This window comes from Equus quagga, chromosome 4 (assembly GCF_021613505.1).
Source record: "Equus quagga isolate Etosha38 chromosome 4, UCLA_HA_Equagga_1.0, whole genome shotgun sequence".
In the NCBI taxonomy this organism is placed as follows: domain Eukaryota; kingdom Metazoa; phylum Chordata; class Mammalia; order Perissodactyla; family Equidae; genus Equus; species Equus quagga.
The window spans coordinates 91896447-91914178 of record NC_060270.1 but is presented as its reverse complement, the minus strand read 5'-3'; the positions used below and the strand labels follow the sequence as shown (position 1 = coordinate 91914178).

General features: G+C 45.4%; 1 protein-coding gene across 1 annotated transcript in view; it reads right to left on the bottom strand.

Moving 5' to 3' along the window:
* Nucleotides 1–224: 224 nt before the first annotated feature.
* Nucleotides 225–17732, bottom strand: part of KIF5C (kinesin family member 5C) — a 146826-nt gene continuing 129318 nt past the window's right edge. Inside the window, exons 24-26 of the mRNA XM_046657649.1 lie at nucleotides 15689–15905; nucleotides 14413–14526; nucleotides 225–4033 (exon numbers count right to left, since the gene is read on the bottom strand). Coding sequence (XP_046513605.1) covers nucleotides 14420–14526; nucleotides 15689–15905 — 324 coding nt within the window. The 3' untranslated portion in view covers nucleotides 225–4033; nucleotides 14413–14419. The remainder of the gene's footprint in view (nucleotides 4034–14412; nucleotides 14527–15688; nucleotides 15906–17732) is intronic.

Genomic DNA, 17732 nt, shown 5'->3' with positions numbered 1-17732 from the left:
GTCAGGTTTTCTTGGTTCTTCAATGAAAAAAAAATTAAAAACAGATATTCTAGCAAAGTAAGACAAAAAGGTCAAGGTTGACTTTACTCATGCTTCCAACTCAGACAGTTGCTCACTGAAATGAACTCCTTTGAGGCCAGACAATGGCTCATCCTAACACTGGCACTGAGGTCTTAAGTGAAAGTGGCCTTTAGGATGACTCAAATAAGAAAAAACAGACCAGCCAAAGTTTAATTCAATTTTATTTTCCACTTTTAGTATTTTTGAAATTATACAACATGCAGTCTGCCGGAGTATCCATACATCTTCATTTTAGAATCTAGAAGATAGCCAAAATTTCCCACGAGCCAGGGGAGGGTCACTTCCAGATCTTCTGTTACATGGACTATATTACAGCATCATTAATTGATATAAACTGGCATTCTCCCCCTCAAACCACCAAGACAAGTTTGTCCACAATTTGTTTAATGAAAGCTACTGTACAGATACATAAATCCCAGAGAATACACATCTGCAGTACACACTACATACTTTACAAACTAGACATGTATAATTCTAAGAATGCCCTATTCCCCTTATAGCTGCACACAAGGAAAAGTATTTAAAATGGAGACACGGTTTGTAAGTGTGTAAGCAAACTTCACGGAGCCGTGCTTCCTTCGGCAGTAACTGGCCCTTACTCAATATTTTTAAAACGTCTACATTGTTAGTGTTCAACGAAGCCATTTTAGACTATGATGGTTTCTTTAGCTTGCTTAAGATATTGACGGTGAGACAATGGAGTGAAATCCTCCCCTTCCTCGACCTCCTGCCAATGGAAAGCTTCCCCAACATGTCATATAGCCAGAGTCTAAAAATCTTCTGCCTTGCTAAAAAAAATACACTGCAAAGAGGGACTGTTAAGAGCCGTCATTTGCTTTCAGTTATTCCTCTAGGAAAGGACAGCTGATAATTCCCCCATGAGTCTTGGTGATGGTGTGGTCTTGGCCTTGCGCAGGAGTATCGCTTCCTCACGTGAACGTAGGGCTCCAAAGTCCCTGGATGCTACATTCTAGACAAACATTTTTATTTCTTCATTTATCTCAGTATTTCTATGAATTCTAATTTTCTTAATCATATGATACTACTTCCTTTAAAAGCCTTAATCCACACTTACTGTTCTCTCACTACCTGCCATTCAACAAACCAAACTGTATAGCATTTGAAGAAAATGATGCATTTGTACAGAATTCTCTAGTAATTGACCAAAAACACATTTGGCATTACTCTATTTTAGTCTCCAACCATAAATCTTGATATCCCAAAGAGCACTCCTCTAAGTTAACAACCCACCTCCTGCAGGTAGAGATTATTTTTATCAATGATCTGGCTGTTCCCTTACAGCATCGAAGAGTAAACGTTCAAGAAGTAGCATGAAATATAAAATTATTCACAGAGGAGAAACACACACTCATGCACACACATACTAGCAAAAAGCAGCAGCATACAAGCAAAAATATAATCAGAGGCTCAGCCTCTCAGAAGTGTGGTTTTTACGTTGAGAGTACAAATGCAAAGGAGCAATGGTCTAAGAAAATGAAAATTGCATAAGTCTGACTTTTTAAAAAAGTGGCCTACAGAGTGTATGGTCTCAAATTTAGCTTTTATGCAAAGTCATATTTAGGGATCCAGCTGAATATACTGTATAATTCATTCCAATAATCTGCCTACCTTTTAGTCACAGGGTAGGAAAATTAGTTTAGAGGTCCTATAAAGATTGACGCTAGGTGAACTGACTGGCTGATCAGCAACTAGCAGAATTATCTTTAAGAGACATCAAAGCCAACTTTCTCTGTGAATAAAAGCAGAGTGAATTTTCTGAGTCCCGTGTAGAGATCAAGAAATATGGAACTACAAGTGAATGTTCCCTTTTGAGACATGAAAGGGGCAAGCAATTCTTTAGAAGTAGAAAAGGAGTGCCAAGGGAAAAATTACCTTGGAAAGAATCTAAAATAATCTAATAACGAGAGCCCCTCAAAAAAGCATTACTGACCTTTGTTCTACTTCTGAACATCAACTTACACAGCTGCATGATAGACAGTAGCGGTGTGACAATTAGGAATTGGCAATCCACTCGACCAATGTTTTAGCTTCTAACATCAGAGGCAAACATATTAACAGCAAGGTAATAATCTATGCCCTATGATAGTACCTGATGAGGTTTGCAAGACCAGCCCTAGAAGGACCCTTCTATCAGACTGCAAATAGCGATCGGGCAGTTTTACTGGGTGAGGACTGGCAACAAGGCAAGAGAATCAAAAGAATTTTTTAAATGTAAATGAATGCAAAATTGTCATCTTTAGAAATAAATACTTCAGTAGAATTGGTCCTCTTTTCTCCTTACTCTCCTCCAAAAACAAAACACGGATAAACAAAGTGCAACATTTAACAAATAAATTAAGTCCAAGCAGCTTTGCTTTGTTAGGGAAATTTTATACAAGAAGAGTTTGCAAGTCAATTCACAGTCCCTAGTTCTTCATCTCTCTCACACTCACACTCACACACACACACACACACACACATGCTGTCTTGAACCATCTTGGACCCATACAATGATGAGAAAGCTCAGTGTCTCCCCCGGCATCCATTTCATTCCAGTGGTGACAGCAGCAGGGACAGTGCCCACTCATTCATCTTGGGCAGGCACAATGACAGGACAGCTGCTTTCAGGGAGACTGGTTTGGTTATCACTGACTTACCCTCAAATTTGTCAAAACAAGTAGCAGCACACAAGACCAACTCAATTGAATCCTTGTCAATTCCCCTGAAAACATCACTATTGGAAATCAATCATTTCAATATGCACAACTGAAAGTAAGAGTTGATTCTGCTTTAGATGCATGGATTTGAATACAGCAGTTAACTAAATGGAAAAAAATCCATCCATACCAAATTCTTCTAATTCTGCCTAGGAAGATGAAACTTACCTATTTGATGCCAAAGAGAGAACTCAAATAGCGATGATGGGTTAAAATACCAACCTACTCATGGCAACTTATTTATAGGCACAAAAATTTGTCAATCACTTCCTCCCAGGTCTTCCTTTTTCGACGGTTGGAATGATCCTGGATTTTGTCAGCAATCCCCCCTAAGGCTTAAGACAGTTCCCTAGAGAAAGAGGCCATCCCCAATGCAAGCTCCAGTAGGATCAAGGAGGAGGAAGCGAGGCGGGGGCCAGCCCCTTTCTATTCATCCAACTCTGCAGCATTTTCAACACTTGAAGGAATGACGTTCAAACGGGGCTGGCTGAGACTAGTTGCTGCAGGTTCAACAGCAAGCAGCTCAGAGGCGAATTTTATGACTTTTTGCGTTTACACAGATATGTCTGAATGAACAAATTCTACATTGCTACTGTCAGATTGTTTTTCTGCCTGGAAGAAATTTGCTTTGCATTTTAACAGGTGCCATACTAAAAGGTGTATTTTACAGATCCAAAGATGTGAACAGGGTATTCAAAATGCTTCTTTGGGGTAATTTGTTTCGGAAAAGTGTTCAGAATGAAAATTTTGAACCCTACAGCAGCACTTTTTATGTTCCCTAAAAATAGAAAGTAATGTATTTATTTTACAGGAAACCAGACAGGTGTGGTGGAGCATGATCCCCCACCTCCACGGCACTTGGTTGTTCCCCCCAGGGAATGGCACCTTAGGGTGTCTGCTGGGACAGTGCACTGCCAAGAAAGGAGGCTCCAGGGACCGCCCAGAGACCACCCAACGCCCAGAGACCACCCAACGCCCTGAGGCCGAGGCCGCGGCATCGGTTCCCAGGAGTAAGTGGATCTTCTGTAATTGTCCACTTCAGCTTCCTCAGGAAGAGAAAAGTCCAAGCACACATCTGTACACAGAAATTCTACACAGCTCACACGTCTGAAAGCGGTGTACTGCAGATGCCTGGGGAGGCAAGTGTACAAGAAAATGGAAATCGTGTAGAAGGGAAAAAAATAAAGGAGTTGGTGATTAATGTAGTCCTTGACATGCTGCGTGGAGAGTCACATCTGTTGAAAGAGAACCAAAGAGAGAACACAGGGGTTAGAGAACACAGTGGAAATTCACTCCTCAGAAAAAAATGGTTTTAATTTGACATATGTAGACCAGAGTTGACCAATAGAAACAATATGTGAGCCACATATTTAATTTCAAATTTTCCAGTGGCCACATTGAAAAGTGAAAAGAAACAGGTAAAATTAATTTTAATAATATATTTTATTTATATTCAACATATTATCATTTCAACATGTAACCAGTATTACATGTGGAGATATTTTATATTATGATATCATTATTGAGATATTTTACAGGCTTTTTTCCAGTGTTTGCAATCTGGTGTATATTTTACCCTTTCAGCACATCTCGATTTGGGCTTGGCCACATTTCAAGTGCTCAGCAGTCATATGTGGCTAGTGGCTCACATATCGGATGGCACTGCCTCCCACTTATTAGTTTTATTGCTAAGTATTTAGCCCTGACAACAGTCTCTTCCAAAAGTCAGTGGTATCTATTGAAACTACTGAAATTCAGAGAAACAATGCATTTCCTCATTCCTAAGGGGAACTCAAACACCATTTCTTGTTTGTCAGCACTTGGGATGTCCAGGCAGGTCAGACACGGCCAGGACCTAACACAGGCTCTCTCAAGAAAGAGGTCCCCAGTCCTGGCAGGGATGTTTCACCACCACGGGGTGATGAAACTAGTAGACTACCCTGTTGGTTTCATCCCATTTGCCACCAGATGCTCATCGGATCATGGTCAGGTCTCCAGGATGAAAGTCTGGACTAGTCCTGACTCAGAGGTCAGCCCTGAGTGGCCTTCGTCAGCCTTTGGACCAACTCCAATAAACTCAACTGTCAGGAAGGAACTGAAAGCTCAGCTTCCTCACCCAAGCTGGAAGCCCTGGGTCTGGCTGTGGTCTTGCCTATAGGTTTTGTGCAGAGCTCACGGTGCTCATGGGGTAGGGAGGGGGAGACAGGAGAGGTAGGTAGCACTCCATCCTTGAGAAACATGGGAATTGACTGGCACAGGAAATAGGACAGATACTAAGAAAAACTCAACTGCTCTTCCGATTTTAAAAAGAACTCCATAACCTGACACGCTGTGCTTTCTGTGCATCTAGAAGGCTTATATCCAAATTTAGTGCTCAGCTGCAGTAAAGATCTCAGATTTCTGCTACAAAGCTCTCTCTAACTCTCTTCTCTTCGCTCTCCTGATTTATGTGTTATAATAATATTGTATAATATTGTTTATATTATATTTATAATATTATTGTGTATAATAATATTGTTATAATATTGTAAGCAACATCAAATATTTTGTATTTTGTATAAATAAGCAGGATGCAAATTATAAATAAAGAGAAAAATTCAGAGTGTGGAAATGGACTATGAAAGTCGGTAAGAGCAAAGTGGGTGGGGGAAAAAAAGAGGAAGATAGAAATTGAGTAGGAAAGAGAGAGAGCGCATTCTTTTTTAGAACACACCTCCTCCCTGAAACGGAAAATAAATCTTCAGGGAGCTCATTTGGTAACAAGTGCCTCTTGCACCAACACTGTAATTGCTCACAATCACAAAGATGCTCAATTAAAAGTGGTTTAAACAACCTTATATGGTAATGTTCATATCGTTTTTAGAAGTCATAGAAAGAGAGATTTGTCTTTGGGAAGAGCATCTCTAATGTTTAGGCTTTCTGGTGAGATTTTGTGCTTATTATCAGGACCAGAAATGAGAAACCTAAAAGCATGGTCATAGTTGTCATTTAAATCCATTTTGAGCTGCAAACCAATGGGCCCAGGAACGCTTTCTGAATAGCACCATTGAAATCCCCCTTACACTTTCCTTACAGGTTTGTTTTTCCAAGCACACTCTCTCAGAATCACTTATGGGTCACCCTGGTCAGACGAGATGGTCTTCGTGTGTGCCTGGAGGCAGGGAGGTACCAAGCACATACCTTAAATTGTAGGATTATGGCTTAACGCGATGATTGCAGCCAAGCCATGTTGACAAAGCCAAACATTAGATGCACAGACTCACCGGGGTAGCCTCAATAACTCCAGCAGACCATGAAGTGACACGATTTCCACTAGAAGGCCTTTCATTCAAATCTCCGTCTCCTCCCATCAGCAAGATTCAGCATGTCTGACTAATAGTTTGGAAGAAAGAGGGGGCCACAAAGGAGGCTCAATCTACCTAGTTTGGTCACCTCAAAGAGGGCAAGAGAGAGCTGAGATTGTGACAGCTGCCAAAAGGAAAAACACAGGAACCCCATCAATAAAGGCTCCTTTATTCTGAAGAGGCTGTTCTTCCTCATCCTGAGTTAAAGATCTTTATGGGCCTGTCTGCCGAAGAGTCTTCCAGCAGGCCCAAGAAAAATGGATTCAACTAGGATATCCTATCCAACCCCTAACTATCTGGATGTTCATCTCCTCTGATAAATTCGGGAGAGAAAAGGGATATAACTTTCAAAGGTAAATGGGTTAGTCCCAAAAGAAACCATTTCTGACTGTTCTGATCACATAGATTGGCCCCCAGGAGAGGTTGGCGAGTCCTGAGAACATTTAAAACCCAGTTCTGTTGACCCTCTTAGATAGTTCGGAGTAGTCACTCACTCCTCTAAAAGCACGGTACCGGACCAAGTGACCTGCTACTGGACCATCCCTGGGCCTCTGCCACGCTGGGGATGGTAATTCAAAGTGGCAAAGTGTGACCAGATTTAGAAGGAAATAAAATCGCCTTTCTTTTAGAAGGGGTGGGAAAGGCTAAAGAAGGAAGCTAATTATATAACAGTTTTGCAAGAAGTATTTAGAGATTTTCCACCCCCAACTTTGGCTTTTGCAATTGCTTGCAGTGGATTTACGCTTAATTCAAACAGTACATACTCTTATCTTTTCTTTTGCCTTTCTACAATTCAACCCCCATGCTATAAGAACCACCAGTTGTACTCCACGTGTCACTGCTGAGAAGAGGTGGATCTGTGTCACCAGAACATTAGTGCAGTCTGCTGTGGAGGGACAATCTCAGTTGTTCCGAACTTGTAACTGTGAGAGACACGACGTCGAGAAGGACTAAAGTGTAGCAGCCCACTGCACTGCCGACGAAATAAAGAGTTCTTTCTTCCAGGTCCTCCAGGATTCGTCCCTCTGGATTCACAGTGCTACTTTCAAAGTCCTAGGTCACAACAGTGCCCACCTGCAGATATTTCTGTCCTCGCTCCCTGAAGTCCTGCTTTGTCTAGACTGGTCTAGATCATGACAACATGGGCTAACACTGCATGCTTGTCTCGTGCTAGACATTCATCTAAGCTCTCTGTAGATATTAATACATTTAATCCTCACAGCCACCCTGTAAGAGGTACCGTCACTGGCCGCCTTTTACAGAGGAAGACACTGAGGCACAGAGAGATGAGGTAGCTTACCCAGCACATGGACAAGCTGGGATTCAAACCCAGGCAGTCCAGCTCCAGATCTTGAGCCCACAATCACCCAGCTACCCTGCCTGTAACAAAGAGTTCCCCTGCACGCACATTCTTGTGACTCAGTCATCTAATTGCTAGGATTTTCCAACAGCAGTAGCCAGTAGAACGGCCTAGTGGTTTGGCGGCAGACCACATGCATGGCTTAAGGATCCCACATGACTTGCTGTAAATGAGGCTTCTTGACTTCACTACTTTGCAGGGCTAAACCCTAAAGCAATTCTTCCATGTGAGGAGTGAACTCATTTCTGCTGTGGGCATAAGTCAACTTGTGAATTTCACGCATGTAAAATATTTTTTATTTGTGATAAGGTATCAAAACCAGGAGAAAACTCAAGGCAAATCCCAACAATGGTGAAGACAGGTTGGATCCAGTTATTTAGACAGAGAGAAGAGTAACAAGAAGGAAAGACAGAGCGAGTCAGAAAAGCAAATAGAGCATAAATGAGTAAGAGCCAGCTTGGGAAGCTCAGCCTGAACCTAAGGACCTTCACAGTTCAAAGAAAGAAGAGCCAGTGGACCTAAAGTTTAGGGGTTTAGCTGATGGTAATGAACACCGGGAAATGGCCAGGGCAGAGTCAAGGAAATCTGAGGTTGAAGTGCTAGGCTAGCACATATTGGATTTCCTGTCTTTAATGTCTACTTGGATTTTCCCTGTTTGGGTGTAGCCTACTGTGACAAGACATCTTGGAGTAGAAAGTCATTTGTGCACTACAAATGGTAAGGCCAAGTGTAACAGGCTGAAGATCCTGAATGTGATGGGCACACAGACAACTCAGGGTCCAGTGGTGTCACGACACATGGAAGTACAGGCATGCCAAACCCTACAGGAAGCAATGCATACCAGAGTCAGGTCGCACCTAGCTCTTTATTTTCAGCAAAAGACCATCTTTCATTAAATTATGTTAAGCTTGGTCATGTGGATTTTTGATTTGTGGTTTCACTTTAATCTAACTTCTAAATTTGTTTGATTTGACGGTTGTGTAAGATCTGTAAATATAGGGAGTGTATACTGTTTTAAACTTGCAAATACTTAAATATTATAATAAAATAACTTAAATAAACTTTGGAAATCTGTAAGAATTTTGTTTCTTTAAAAGTACTCTATTTACTATTCAAATTTGAGAAATAATGGTCTAAATCTAGGAAAACCAAAAGACCATACTGCCTCAAAGCCTTTCAGAATACAGCTGTTTCAGCAATGCCCCGCTGGCGCCACCTGGTGGACACATTTGAACAAGCGCCCAAAGGCTTGCCAAAGCATCGCCAGGAAAGGAAGTCCAACTCCAGTACCCTCAGAACCAGGGAGCTGGACAAGCATTTAACTGGCGTCTACATTAAATGTGGGGCCTCCAATAAGCACAAAGCACTGCCCGAGAGACCTATTTCACATCCTTTCTCTTCTCCAGGCTTCAACCCAGTGCCCCACCCCCAACCCCAGCTGATAACCTGCCTTCTTACTTGCAGAAGAAAACAAGCACTAAGAAGAGACCCGTTTCACCTCCCTGCACACCTCATCTACCACCTACCAGTATCTGTACTTCCTACTCTGCCTTCCCGTCACCTCGGGTTCAGTGTCGCCTCTGCTTTTGCTCTCGATCGCAGCCCCCCTCTTGTAGCCAATACTCTATACCTGTAATTCTCGGTCTCCTACACTAGCAATTTCCCCTCTCAGCTGGATCATTACCATCAGCATACAAACAAGCTGTAATAGTTCCCATCTTAAAAGAGAAATGCAAACCGCATTGACCCCACATCCCTCTGTTCCTCTGCCCCTTCAAAGGCAACCCCAAGCTGCTGGCTGTTGCTGTCTCTACTTCCCCAGCCCCACTCTCGCTAGTCTTGCTAATTGGGCTGCTTCCCCCTCACCTGAAGGTGCTCCAGCTGAGGTCACCGCCCTCTGGCCTTCGCCAACCATCCAGTCTCCGTCGTCATCTTCCTGGAGCTCTGAGCAGCCTTTGACACAGCTGACACCTTCTAGGAACCAGGTCTCCCCTCTGGTTCCCCAAACCTCAGGATCTCCTTCTCAGTGCCCTTTGCCAGTACCACCCCCTTTTTCTGACCTTTCCATTTGCCAGTCCCCAGGGCCTGGTCTAACTCTCCCCATTGCTTTCTGCTCTGTTCACCCTTTCTCCAGGTTGCTCTTCCCGACCAACGACCTTAAACACAATCTACAGGTCATAACTCTACCGTCTCAGCCCTGACCTTTCTCCTGAGCTGCAGACTCATCGATCCAACAGCCTACTCAACTGACACATTGGATGGTGGGCTAGGTTGAATATCTAGGAGGCATCTCATAATCAGCATGACAAAAACCAAACTCTCAGTTTTTCCATAAAAACTGCTCATCACCCAATCTTCCCAGTCATGGCTAAAAGGCACCAATATTTACCTGGTTGCTGAGGTTCAAGCCTAGGAACTCCCTTTGACTCCCACCCATCCCTCCTCCTCTGCCCTCCATACTCAGCTCTCACATACGGGCTGGCTGACCACTTGTTGCCACCTCTGCTGCCACCACCTTGGCTCAGTGCTATTCCCTCCCAAGTGGACACTTGCACTAGCCCCCTAGGGGGGCCCCCTGCTCTTACTCTCACCTCACCCGCATCCTCCTCCAGCATCCAGCCCAGGGTGGCCTTTTTCAATCATGAACCAGGTCCCACCACTCCCGGGCCCAAGCGCTGCAGTGGCCTCGCACACTTAGACCACACTTGCTCACCCCCGCCTCAAAGGCCTCATTTCTCTGGAGCCCACCTCCTCCCTAACCACCTGAATCATGATGGTCTCCCCCTGTTCTCTGTGCTACAGCTCGATCGGCCTTCTCCTAGCTTCTCATCTTGCCACAGTCATTCCCACCTTCCAGCGAGTGTCCGTGCCACTCTGCCCCAGGGCACTGTGTGGCTGGCATTTTTCATCATTCAGTTCTCAGCTTCTTCTAAAGAAGAATCTCCCATCTCTATTCTATTAACTTGGTTTTTCTTTAACAAAGTACTTTTTGCCTTTTCTTTTTGTTTAAAGACTGGCTCCTGAGCTAATAACTGTTGTCAATCTTTTTTTTTTTCTTCCTGCTTCTCTCCCCAATCCCCCCAGTACATAGCTGTATATTTTAGTTCTGAGTCTTTCTGATTGTGGCATGTGGGACACCGCCTCAGCATGGCCTGACGAGCGGTGCCATGTCCATGCCCAGGATCCAAACTGGCGAAACTCTGAGCCGCCGAAGTGGAGTGTGCGAACTTAACCACTCAGCCATGGAGCCAGCCCGCTACTAACTTGTTTTTATTTTCTTCAGAACACTTATAACTCTTTGAAGTTGCCTTGTTTATTTGCTGTCTGTCTCCCTGCAGCAGGCATATCACGGCACAAGAACAGAGTCTTCTTTGCCTCATTCACTGGTGAACCAAGTACAGAACAGGCTCTCAGTGCCTGATACCAGATGAGGAAAGGGAGGCTGAAAGAAATCAAGCAGCTTGCCCAACATCGCAGAGGAGTAAAGCCAAGGCCAAGGGCTGGAACTCATGTCTGGTCAATGCCATATCCCATGTCCTTAGCTTGCTGCACTATACTGCCCCACGTCCAGCTTTGCAGTTTAAAAAAGATGGCTGCCCTCCGCCTGGAGCAGCCGCCCTTTATGTGAACTGGATGAGATAGAAGCCAGCAGTATCCTGGGCTCTTTTCATTTCTACATGATGGCATCTTTAGTTGCTCTGAGACTCTGAGCACAAAGCAAAATACTTATTCTGACTATACTCCTTGAACCCTGAAATGAAGCAGAAATAAACCTCAGAGATATCCAGATGCCAGCCAGCTAGGAATACGCCACTCTGGCTGCAACAGGAGGGCTGGGAAGAGTCAGCAGCTGACACCATTTCTACCCAGGACAGAATGAGAAACCCAAAGAGCAGGCAAGATTCTCTTGAAAGAGCTTTGATCTCATCTTAGCAACAAATTCCATATTTCCAATTATTTTTTAAAGAATGACTTAGCATTTCCTCCCTTCCAATTATAATTCCCCACTCCATTGATTACTGTACTTCTTTTAACCTCCAGTGACAAATGCTCATGTTCTTAAAAATAGTCAATATTCCTGTTCATAACTTTTAGATAAATAAATGATAGAATCTTTAAAACCCCTTATATCTGTTCATAGCACCGAATAGGATACTCAGACACAGGCCTTCCCCGCGCAGGGGTTATAATCTTCTGCTACAGAAAGACTAAAAACCATTTCGTAACAACTAAATGAACCAAAGGAGAATACGCACCAACATTCATCAACCGTGTGCTATGTGCCAAGCTCTGCACTGCCCGTCTACACCACAGCTGACATCTTTATTTAGCACTGTTATGTGCCAACAGCTTAGAAGTATGACCTCACTGAGTTCTCATATTAAGGCCAATGACCCAGGGAAAGGATTCTCCCCATTTCACAGACGAGGAAACCAACTCTGAGGTTAAGTTGAAGAAAGTGGAAGACCTGATACCTGATCCAGGTCTGCTGCCCAAAGCCAGGCCCCTCAACCACACGGCCATCCTGACAACTGGAAAGGGGCCTGTTTGTTCTGAGACACTGTGAGAAAAGCACCCAGCTACAGGAGTCGTATGCACAGATAAGGTAGGTCCAGGAGGTTCCAGTTTCAGATAAAATCATCAAAACCACTCATAACACTTTGAGTCAAGAAAGAAACAAATCGCCATGATCGGTGAGGATGGTTCTGTTACTTTGAAGGTCTCAAAAGTCCCACCAGACCCATTGATTTTCAATCTTCAGGGTGACAAGAGGATATACAAGTGATGAATGGCCAACATTTGGTTATACATACCTTACAGAAAACATGGGTCTGGCAGACCTTGATGGGATTGCATGAGGAAGTGACTGTCCACTGCACAGTCTCTGGACCCCAGAATCCCTGGGCCAGAATATTTATTAAGAGCTTGCTGGGAACCAAGCACAGAAACCTCTCTGCATGCTTACATCAGATGGGGTAATGTAGATATTACATCTACAGCAGCTGCATATTAGGTGTTCGATAAATGCAGAGTGCTGGTTGCTCACCCCAACATCCATCTCCACGTTCTCAACAAAAGAACACTAGTCTTACTTGGGGCAGCGATGAGCCCAGCTAAAAGACTACCTTTCCAAGCATCCCTTGCAGCTAGATGCAGTCACATGCCTCAGTTCCTGCCACAGGGATGGGGGCATCAGTATTGTATGGGACTTCTGGAAAGGCTGCTTAAAGGAAGTTGATTTAGCTGGGAGAGCTGAACGTAGGCATGATAGCTATGGAACATGGTAGGAACTTGGAATGTAGGCATGACAGTTAGAATTGCGGAAGTCATTTTGGTAACCTTGAGGTGAACTTGAGGATGGAAAGTACTTATTGAGGACAGTGGGTCTAAATTTAAGAGGCTAGCTTTCTGTTGTCACTGTAGCGTTCTTCCATTGACAGACCACCTCAAATTTCCTTTACATGACAGAGAAGTAAACTTTCAACCTGTATAAGCCACAGTTACTTTAGGATCATAGTTCCCAAACTTTGGTGGCTAACAGAACCACCTAGGGTACTTGGTAAAAATACAAAGGCCCAGGCCCTGTGCTGCTTCAACGAGCCTGGGCCCCTGGGAGCTAGATGAGGCTGACACCCACGAAAGTTCAAGAACCACTGCTTTAGGCTTTTCTGTTCTAAGCAGCCCAATTTGATCTTACAGCTCCCTTCAAGCATGTTTTGATAACTTGCAGTCAAAAGCAATTTGATTTTATTTCTGATTGAAAGCAGAGATCGGATCTGAATGGGGTGGCCCACTGCAAGATCATTCTCCACCCACCCTTTTAGGATATGGCAGGTGGTGGTGGGCACGTTGTCCACTCACGGGCTGCCTCAGCCTTTCCCCCTCTTCCCATTAATCTGGGGCAGCTCAGGTGAAAGTTGTCTGAGAGCAGCCTCCAAGCTTCCTCCTTGGAAGCTGTAGTCTGAGTCTTAGCAGTGCTCTCACCTCCCCTGAGTGCGGGCTCCAGCCCCCTTACATGTACCTTCCTCACCCTGATGCAAAAAGGGCTGGGTAAGGAACCGCTGCTCTCCTGAGCTGCCTCGACCATTATGGCTTCGCCATGCAAGCTCGTCCATCTTGCAAGCTAGCTTCCTGAGTGAGGGCTTAGAGTGCAAGGACAACACTCAGAGCCACATCCTCCCACCCACAGGTGACCAGTTCAGAGTTAGATTTTTTCTAAACAGAGTTTTCTGGCTACCTAGTCGTCTGTCTGCCCAGCCCAACCAGGAACCTCTTTTCTCCATCTTAGGTACAAGATGATGGGCTTGTGCTCACTGCTTCTTCTCTCTTGCAAAGCATATCACTGTTTTTTTCTTTTTGCTGGTAGAGCAATGTCGGCATGCGGATTGTAGGAAGAGAAGTTTACAGACCATCATCTCAAAGACAAAAGGGGTCTGGACCCACCTAGGTATAAATAGCACAATTTTTGAATACCCCATTTGTCGAGTTCAGATAATAATTATAAAAATATGACTTTCCATTATCTGGCTCCTTCTTTATATTCAGTGCCTGAGACTTAAAGCAACCTCCACGTCCGTCTGTTCTGGGTGAAAGCAGTTGACAAACAGGTAATGCCCTTTCGGATGCCAGCTACAGAGGGGAGTCCCACAGACAAAAGAAAGCTCCGGTGAATCATTCACCACACCTCACCATTCCTGGAGGGTCCCCTGGTGCCAGGTGGCCCTGCTGGAAGACCTGAGGCTCCAGACCGAGCTGAGGGGTGGCCCAGCTCCCTGACAAGCTGAACCCTGAGGCCTGTCCTGGAGCAGAGCCGAACTCCTCTCTACTGCAGGTCCACACGCATGTGGCTGAGAGCCAGGCAGGGCCCAGGGCCGCCCTGAGAGAAACCACCCCGACACCAGGGTCTCACTTCATACTTATTTCTGGTAGTGAGTGGAGTTTGAAGAGCCACCTCCTCCCCCTCGGATGGCGTGGACGGCCGTGGGAGACGACGCCGGGTAGTGTCCAGGGCGGATGGGCTTCGCTGTATCCAACCAACAGAAAGGAGAGAACAGACATTCAGAAAGGGCTTCAAAAGCCCCACCCAGACACCTACAGGTCCCACGCAAAAACCAGGAGGCACCATCCTTATCAACATGGCCATGCTCAACCCCCAGACCTTTCTGAACACAGAAGGCTTGCCCTCCTGCTCGTACAGTTAGCTAATCCAGGGCACCTGATGTGTAGCGAACAGAGAGAACTTACAGATTATTTTAATTCAAACTGAGGAAAATTAGAAACAAAGGGCTTTCAGTTTTATCTGAGGAACCCCATGGGTTCCCAGGGCATCTCTGCAGCCCTGAAATTAGATGCAGAACTCTGCCTGTGATGCATTTTTCTGGGGAGAGGGTCCAGAGCTTTCAGCAGATTTTCAAAGGGTATAAAATGTAAGTAAATGCAGCGAACTAAAGTATGATCTTAAAACTAGAACTGTGGAGTTGCTGGTTTACAAAACATCTGCACAGCAACACCTGATGGTAAATAATATTACTTGTTATTGGAGACATGTCAATCTTTTTAAAAAAGGCTCTCTAGAGAACATCCGGAAACCCTTCTTCCCATGGCTCTATCCTAGGAACCAGGACTTAGCAGCTAACCCTCATTCTCTGAATGGAATCCAGGTCTTGAAGGGGCCAGACTTCCCGCCCCCTCCCTAGCTTGGACCTACACCTGGCTCACAGATCCCAGGCCTGCCTCTTTCTGGAGTATTTCCAAACCTGCCCTTGCAGGCCGCTTTCCCTGAGGCTTCTGGCTACATACAGCTCTTTTGTGGTTCTGCCTGGTGCAGAAGAGAAGCGGCCTTCAGGCCTTGCTGAGAAAGATAATGTACCTCTGTTTACAGCCAAGCATCTTTGCCTACAGCCTAGGCTGACTGGCTTCTCTGCTCAGCTCAGCAACTCTGAAGACCACAATGTACACTGTAACATCTCGGTCTAAGGAAGTGGGCTCCTGACATTCCCATTTTCCCAGGATGAACACAGGGTGCTGGGAGGTGCCGGCTGGCCCAGGTCCTGCAGGCCCGACCGCAGCGTTTCAGATGTTCTGGAGCAGCCGCCCAGAGCCTCAGAGCAGCCTCAGAGCACCAGCGCTTCTGGCCAGCAGAGTCCTCGCCTTTTATGATGGGCCCAGGTGGGAGGCGCACTTACCAATCTGGGCCGAGTGGGCCCTCCTGGCCATGTTCTTGGCTCGCACGGCCTCCTTGATGCGATCCACTTCCTGCTGGTAGCGCTTGCGGTCCCGCATGGCGTTCTCCTTGGCCTCCTTCAGTGCGCTCTCCAGGGCCTTGACGCGCTCCGCCGTGGCGCGCAGCCGCTTCTCCAGCTTGGGCAGCTCACAGCGCAGGTCTGCGTTGTCGCGCACCAGCTGGGGCGGGAGGGGAAGGAAACGTGAGAGTGACCAAGGAGGCCGTGGGCTGGCAGGTGAAGCAGACCCAGTGTGTGGGGCTGAGAAACTGACAGGAGAGCAGCTAGAAGCGGACTGTGCATCAGACCAACTGACCCCTGCCAGGTCATCTTGGAAAGCCCCTATGACCATACACTCTGGGAGCAGCAAAGGAAAATGAAATTCCCATCCCCTGGGACCCCAGTTTGCTAAACAGATGATTCACGGGGGCGAGGAAGGGGGGAGGGCTGTAGGATAAAATTAAAAGCCATTTCCAGCCAGGTAAAATTTGGGGCTTGGGCAGGATTTACTTCCTCTTTTGTTTGAGTGGGTGGGGAAATAGCGTGAGAAAATTGACTACTGGGACGTCAGCCTATGAAAGCTAAGAAATGCAAAGCAAGTTCAAAAGCACTCAGTGAAAGACACACATGTTCTAGAGCTCTCTGAAGGCTTCCTTCCACGGAGGACCCTTTGTCTACACCAGCATGTGGTTTGGACTCCACTTTGCAACATACCCAGAGGTTCACAGGTGATTCGGAGGGAGGAAGGGGGGACTGCTCACTCTTTCATTACCTAAGACCCTGAATTAGGAAGCAACAGGCTCGCCTTTGGTTAAGAGTGCGCACAAGAGCCAGCTCTATTATTTCCTGGCCATCTGACTTAGTGTAAGTCATTCAACCACCATAAGTCTTGAGTTTCTCATCTATAATAAAGGATATTACATAATAGGGCTATTGTGGGAATCCAAGTGGATCAAGAAAAGTTTTGAAAATCAGAAAGTGCTACACAAAGGTGAACTCTCTTCAGGTCCACACCTGTACTCAGTAGCCCTGTATCCCCAGCACCAGCTCCAGTGCCTGGCAGAGAATAGGGTTTTGTTTTGTTTTTTCTTTTTGGTGAGGAAGATTGGCTGTGAGCTAAGATCCATTGCAAATCTTCCTCTTTTTGCTTGAGGAAGACTGGCCCTGAGCTAACGTTTGTGCCAATCTTCCTCTATTTTGTATGTGGGACACCATCACAGCATTGCTTGATGAGTGGTGTAGGTCCACACCCCAGATCTGAACCCACAAACCTGGGCCACCAAAGCAGAGAATGCCAAACTTAACCACTATGCCACTGGGTCAGCCCAAGAGAGTAGGTTTTTAAGAAATATTCATTGAATTCATGAATAAAATAATTAATGAATTTCAGAGCCCTATTTCAAGTTCCCTGGCAGTTTCTGCTTTTATATTTCTCATCAAAAATTTGCTTGAATGACTTCAACCATTTGAATCTGTCATCCTCCCTCTGGAGAAAAATGCCATCATCAGTAATATTGAAGAGAACTTAACAAGTCAAAGAGAAACGACATCCCATGTGGTCCAGAAAGCTGGACCATTTGTATCATATCCCAGGTCTTTAGGATTTAGGGAAAACAGTCATGAACATTCCTGCATTTAAACAGAAAGGAGGCAACCTGCTGAAATCACCAGTTGGTTTGGACATGGTTATTGCTCTCTGTCACTCTAGACAAACTCCAGGGCATCACAAAGACCTGAGAGGACGCCCAAGATCGCCAGAAATAGGGCGACAGAACAGAGAGGGTGCCAGTTCTGGTCTCAGTTCTCCCACTCGTGGGATGAAGCAAATCCCTTCTTCTCCCCATCTGCTTCCTCAGCTGTAAAATAAGAGGCCTGAACCAGCTCAGTGGTACCCTCTTTGCATTCTGTGTGCCTTGGGGTCCAGAGACGTCATGGGGGACACCAAGGCCAGTTGGGGGCCAATATTGGGACTGGAGGCAGGATGAAAAAACGGGACTGAACCCCCACT